General features: G+C 31.5%; 1 protein-coding gene across 1 annotated transcript; it reads left to right on the forward strand.

The window, feature by feature from the left end:
• The first annotated feature begins 2410 nt into the window (after positions 1-2410).
• LOC145576806 (zinc finger protein 7-like) lies at positions 2411-3458 on the forward strand. Its single transcript, XM_081634513.1, has one exon. The coding sequence runs from the start codon at positions 2600-2602 to the stop codon at positions 3428-3430; it is 831 nt and encodes a 276-aa protein (XP_081490639.1). The 5' UTR covers positions 2411-2599; the 3' UTR covers positions 3431-3458.
• The last annotated feature ends 3952 nt before the right edge of the window (positions 3459-7410 follow it).

Here is a 7410-nt window from a genome sequence, read left to right on the forward strand (position 1 = left end):
TCCTAACATGATACTAGGAATTAATATAATATAAACACGCTTTTTAAAGATATAGAGCAATTAAAACAACTTACTTTGTTGCCTCGTATCTCTTTCTAATAACAAAATACACACGTTAGTAACTTCAAGGAAAATATTAAATCAAACAATTAATTTAAAATAGGGATTTGGGACCAAACCCTCAGAAAGTATCAACCTTCTACGTCTAGGGCGAAGGCAACTTCGAGTTTGGCTAGGTGTGTCTAGAACTCGTGAATGAAAAGGGGAGGCTTAGAAAGAGGGAGAAAGAATAAGCTATTACTTGATAGAGAGGAGAATAGAATATTGTTGATTATTGTGAATGAATAAAAAACGAGGAAATACGACCCTATTTATAGATAAAATAGCCCGGAAACGATCAGAAAAAGACCGAATCCTATTAGGAATAAAACTCCCCCTGTCGCAGAACGACAGGGTCCAGCGCGACACGACAGCCCTGTCACTGTGCGACAGGCTTGTCGTTACACGCTGATTCACGCATTTTCTAAAAACTTGTACGGAATCCTTAATCTAATTAAATTCGATTAACATCGTCCGTACTTATCTTTCAAAATCAGATTTAATCTCTTTTAAAACACTTATTTTAATCCAAATAGAATTCTTTATTTTCTAAAATATATAATTATTAATCCTAATCTCATTAGAACTCAAAACAACCTTCTAGATTATTCTAGATGATTAAAATTAATCCTAATAATTTTAAGAATATTAATTAATGGGCCCTCCACTAGATCATTGGGCCATAAAACCATTTCAGGCCCAATTTAGTATTTTGGCCATAATTTCCTCATTATTCATCGGAATTAGGCTTAATAATATATCGTTGGAAAGCTCTTTTCGAGCCCAATCCAACCACACCATTATTGGACCCTTATCATGGACCAAACTAAATTGGACTGGACATTTTTCCATAAATAAAGTACATTTTCAAAAATAGAAAGAAGGGAATATTTTATTGAAACAACTACATCACAAGACTTTTCACACTTTCACTTTGTTCGATAATCAAGTGACGTGAAAGGTACTCATCACTGGGTTTGGTTTTGGGAAAACACAATCAAGTGTCTACACTTTCAGACTGGGTAACAGATTCAAGAGAGCCTGCGGGCTGGGGTAGGTGTTACTTACCTGTGTGTTATTGCTCTATCGAAAGCGGGAGAAAGAACCTCCCTTGCTATACCTGATCGACGATGGCTCCATACTCCCATATTCAATATCTGTCTCTCGGCTACTCTCTACGAAGTACCTAGTTCGAAATCCGGGCAAGTATTGAACTAGACTAGCTTTCTTCACTGTCTCTTCCTTCGGTCGAGCCATTTTAGAAATTCGGTCTGGAGGTGAATCAAAGAGAAAGGGCAACCCTCACTCTGCGAGAAGGGGTTAAGGAGATTAATAACTATATATTACTAAGGATAAAGGAGTTAATGCATATGCATAGTTAAGCGCTATATATGCCTAATAATCTATAACTTCAGTTAATTAAGGATATTAAGCATATAAGAGTACCTTAGACTTGTTAAAGCACATTTATGAGAACTAACAAAACAAGGTAGATTCAAGCTACAGTAACTACATTAGCTACAGAAAAGCATAACATCTACTAAAAGCAATAAGGGCTTGTTTAGTTCACCTTATTTTTGCTCATATGAACTTATATGATCTGATCTGATTATTGTCAGGTTTGAACAAACTTTGATCGTAAATGTATGATGATTTATAAGTTTAAAATCTATCAAGTGGGGTCTTGTTAGATTCATAATAATGTGGCCTGTTCTCTTCAGCTTATTTTTAGTTCAGTTTAGTTAAACTCCAATAAGTTCAGTTCAGTTTTTAATTTCATTCTCTCATAAAATATTTAGTTCAGTTCTCTGCTCTAATAAGTTTAGTTCAGTTCAATTCAGCTCATTTCAATTAATCAGAACAGACCCTAAGTTAGGGGGATCCAATTAGCGCAATCAGATCTTTATTTTATTGCTATTTCAATTGCTACCTTTTGTCTCTAAAAACGCTCCATAATTATTAATGATTGTTGTCTCACAAACAATCGAATTAGATATGCTCTTTATCATATCATTTAGAGCTGAAATTGTTATAAATTTAAAAAAAAAAAGTTCAAATAAGTAAATTTCATATCAAATAAGTAAAATTCAGATGCAAAGAACGCCCTTTTATCGTATTGCTAGTAAGGAGTAGTAAAATAATTTTATCCAAAATTGGTGATCCCCAAACCACATGTCTGTGTTGGTATACTACTTTATTCCCTTCTTATCTTCTCCATAAGTGGCAAAGAAAATGAGATAACCCAACTCCCCTTCTCTCTGTCTTTCTCTTCCTCATTATTTCTCATTACCTTAACTTTATTTTTTTTCTTTCTCCCAAAAAAAAAAAAAAAAAAAAAAAAAGACAGCTTTGCCCACCAATTATTTTCCTAATCCCAATACTCCTAGTGTTATTGTACTATCACTACCAAATTTAGCATCACTAGATCTACCACGTTTTTTTCTACACTCATTTTTTTTGCCCTATTTTCCCCTCTTTTCTTACTAATAACAACCCAAACATGGCACACCCTAATTCCAGCACAAAATTAGAAGATGAATCAGAAGACGATGACCAAGAAATCCCGATTTCACTCGATTTGAACCTTTGTTTTGAGCCAAATAAGGAATCAAGTTACTCAAACAGCGGCGGCGGTGACGATAGAGTGACAGGGGAAGAGATTTTACCACCAAATAACAGTAGAGTTTTCTCATGTAACTACTGTAGAAGGAAATTCTTTAGCTCACAGGCACTTGGTGGTCACCAAAATGCCCATAAAAGGGAGAGAACTATTGCTAAACGCGCTATGCGAATAGGTGCTTTGGCTGACAGACATGTTAGTTTAGCTTCTCTCCCTCTTCATGGGTCTTTGTCTTCGTCTCCTGGTTATTCCTTCCCAACTCGTCCATCGATTGACATTCAAGCTCATCACGGATCTATGATGATGATGATGCACCCGCATCTCCACCCCTCGTCGTCTACGGTCCAACATCAAAATCAGCAACATCACTACAACGGTTACGCTCATATTGTTCATCATTCTGAGGAGAGGTTGCCTGAGCTTCGCGGCGGAGGTGGAGGTGGTGGTCCCGCCGCGAAGTTTGAAGGGCAAAATGGGTATTTACTTGGTGGTGTTCCGGTGTTTAGTGCGGTGCCGTTTTGGCCGGGAAGTTTCAGGCAGGTTGATGATGAGGCTGAAAGCTCTTCAGCTATTACAAGTATTTCTAATAATAAAAATAGTGATACTACTATTACTACTAATAATAATATTAGTAGTAATAATTGTTATAATTATAGTTATAATCAGCTTGAATTCCCAGATTCTTGTCCTGATCTTACATTGAGGCTTTGATGAATTATAATTATAATTATTATTATTATTTTGGGTTTTGTTCTTTCTTTTGATTATATTCTTCTTTTTCTATTTTGGTTAGAATTTTTTTAATGAGAATTGTTAATTGTTTAGAATTTTATACAGGAGATATAGCACAAATGATCATTATTTTGTCTAATGATGACTCTTTTTGCAGTGTCTTATGACCAATCTTAATTTTGTATTGTTTGAGTTAAAACCATGTATGTATTTGTTCTATTTGGTGAATTATCCTATCAACAAAAGTATAACTTGTATGGTTGTATTTGTGTATTCCAACCCACACATATCGGGTCGATACCCTATTGCAAAATGACAATTAACAGGGTAGTAAGCGTATGTGCAACTTTGAGCACGATCGATCAATCATTGTTGATGGTTTGATTTAAAGGCGTTCAGTCATAATCAAGCTCACGCACGATAATTTCATATGATTAACCCAGTTCACAATCTGTTTGAAAGTTGAATTCGAGGTTTTGTATGTTAAATGAATTCTGTTTTCAAAAGTCAAAGTCAAGCTTATACTTAGTACATGTATATATTCATTGATTGTTGATTGTTGCTGTTGGTAGCCAATCACAAGTGTGAACTTGATGAATTGGATGTTTATACTATTGGATGCCATATGATATATACAAGATTGTAAGTATACTTTTTGTTGTTTTTTTAATAAAAAAATTTGTTTTTCTTTGATTTGTTTCATGTGAATTGCTGAATTTTGCTTTCAAACTATAGATTTTTTTTAGTATATTTTTGAGCAACTAACTACTCTGGTTATAAATTATCCTTATAAATGATCCTTTTGAGGAATGAGGACCATATTGAGTCTTATGTCAAATTAGGTATAGATAGTCATCATGGAGGGCCAGGTGACTCATGGAAGCTTTTCTTATTATTTCTTTTGGTATCCAAGATGGTTTTCCTAATATTTATTACGATTTCCGTTTCTTTTTGTTTGTCGTATTTGCAATTTTGAGAGATTTTAATGTAAATGAAATTTAATACTCATATTTCGATGATCTCTATACTTCAAATTCAAAGCATAGTTCTTTCAAAAAATAAATAAATTCAAAGCATAGTCATCATGTGGAATAATATTAGTAGATTTATTTTGAATTTTAATTTCTAAATATATACTCCCTCCGTTTCAATATGATAGTCTCATATAGAATCAATCACATAAAATAAGAAAAGGAGAATATTTGGAATCTGGCATTAAAGTAAAAAACAATTTAAAAATAGTTTTGCCTTATTTAATTTTTTTGATTTTTTTTAGGAAAGCATAAGCCATAATTGCATAAAGCAAGGGAGTAATTTCTTTATTTAGAGTCATGTCATTAATTCACAATCAATTAATCTAACCAATCAGAATTTAATACGTATAAAATAGGAAATAAAAACTAAGTTAAAAGGGGAATACATTTAATATGGGTAGATAGATTTTTTTTAAACGCTCAAAATAGTATATGGGACTAACAAATTGAAACGGATGAAATAACTTTTAGTCATACGTAGCTTAAGATATTGTTACTATTCCACTATATTGCATTGAAATTGTGCTAAAAAAATGGGACCAAAAAAATTAAAATAAAAGAAGGCGGTATTGCTTTCATGTATACTTAGTTATATGTTATTGGGTCCATTATATATAGGAGGATACAGTTTAGACTATCAAAAACAGATAGTGATAGAGCTACAATACATTAATTATAATAATACTAACTTGCATTACAATATATATAATATTTTCTTTGTTTCTTCGACACTTCTTATTTCATGTTTGTCAACACATAATTGCAATCATAAATATATTAAATCTTCAATAAGTAGAATTTCTAAAAACTGTATATTATAGAGGCATAAAGTCATAAACTAAGACTCTATTCATCACTTCACCTTAAATTTTTTTTTTTTAAGTAAAAATAGTATAAATTCAGTAAAACAATTTCAATTCAATAAAAATAAGTTCATTTCAGTAAGATTCAATAACTTTAAAGAAGAAATTTAATACATTAGAAAATCAGCAAAAATAATTTCAGCTCAACAAAAATAATTTTAGTTTAGTTTAATTAATTTCAGTTCAGTAAAATTAATTTAAGTTCGGCAAAATAAATTAAATCCAGTTTAAATAATTTGAGTTAAGAAAAAGTAAGGTGTAGTGAACGGGGCGTGATAAGAATCTAACAAATTCTCACATGACTACGTTTTCAATCAATAAAATCGATCAAACTAGTAGTGTATGTGAATATTGTAAAAGACGGGGAAAGCATATTTTAAAGAGATCAAGATAAATAATCCTGAAAAAGGAAATACTAAATGAATTATAGATTATAGATCGCAAATTATGAGATTTTACTATTTATTTTTCTTCTTTTTCCCTAAGGGTGGCTATTGAACTATTGTGATATAATCTTGTGTGCTGCTTCTCTAATCCATGAAAGTGCGTTATTTGTAGTGCCAACTGAGTCAAATGGAGCATTTATACGTTTTTTTTTTTTTACTTAATTATCTAGTATCATGAATTTTATACAAAATGATTTAAATGTAATTTTAGGTTTTAAAGTGTACGACTCATGTGGAAAATATCTTTTTACGCAGATTATGAGCATGGATTTCAACTAATCGGACATGTTTTTTTTATGTATCCGTAAATTATTATACATCGAACACATGTCATGTTTCTTATTATTCCATTTGGTTATATTTATCAAAGATAGGAATTGAAATAGTAGTATCTATTGACTTGTATGTAAGTCGTTTAGCTTGTTGGTCAGTCAAGTCAAGTTATTGGCATGCATTACGCACTTAATGTATGAAAATGATTGGATGAGGTATTGCTAGATGCTATTGGCAAGAAGTGTACTCCAACGAGGTATTTATGCTCATGCACTTGGTAATCTAAGGTACGTCCTTTAGAAATTTTGACTTTGAAGAATTTAATTCTATGTCATTTTATGTCCTAGCATATAAAATATTCCAAGGGTCTGTTGTTTTCAGCTTAATTTCATTTCATTTCACTTTCTAATTTTCTTCTCTCACAAACACTTCAGCTCAGCTCAGCTCAATTCAATTCAGCTCAGTTTAGCTCAGTTCAGTAAATGAGAACAGACCCTAATTTATCTAGGTAAGAGTATCTTTGTAGTCCATTTTCATACCCTTGATTGGCCTTGATGATAGGGAAAAAAAAGAGTTTGTATAATGGAATATTGTAGATGTTTGATCCTAAACTTATACTACTATTATTAAAGATTTAATCTCTTAATCTTAAAAAATGTCCATTAGTTAGGGCTTGTTTTGATGACTGAATTGAGCCGAACTTGTTGGAGCTGAACCGAACTGAACTGAATATTTTATGAGAGAAGGAAATCAATCAATAACTATATACTAAAAGACACACCAAAAATGACACGTGTCATTTTCTGGTGTGTCTCTTATTTTATTTTTTAAAAAAAAAATCTATTTAGGAAAGAAATCTTTTACATGAATAAAAGAATAAAAAAGATTTAGTGTATCCTTCCATAATATATATTTATACCATACACTTAAGTAAAAAAAAAATTCAAAATTTTACTATTATTACAAAGAAGATTTTTTTTTTTTAAAAAAAAAAAATTTTGTATTTAATTATGTACAAAAAGCTTGCCATTGATAAGAAATATCGCATAAGAGAGAATGAATAATAGTGTGTAAAAAAATTAATCTATTTATGGGTTAAATACATATTACCTAGATATTCATTTGGTTAATAAGAAGAAAATGATATAAATTTGTAGGTGATTTTTTTTTTTTTGGTGTTCCACCCGATTCAACCTTTTAGTTCTAGGTGGTTAGGTTTCAACCTCTCCTAATTGTTGTTGCGGGATCGAATACTACAGTCCTCCCTACTAATTAAGTGCAGTCTCAATCACCACTGCACCAACAATCAATTGGTATTTGTATATAATAGTTATAGAAAATTA

This window comes from Chenopodium album, chromosome 13 (assembly GCF_948465745.1).
Source record: "Chenopodium album chromosome 13, dcCheAlbu1.1, whole genome shotgun sequence".
Lineage (NCBI taxonomy): Eukaryota > Viridiplantae > Streptophyta > Magnoliopsida > Caryophyllales > Amaranthaceae > Chenopodium > Chenopodium album.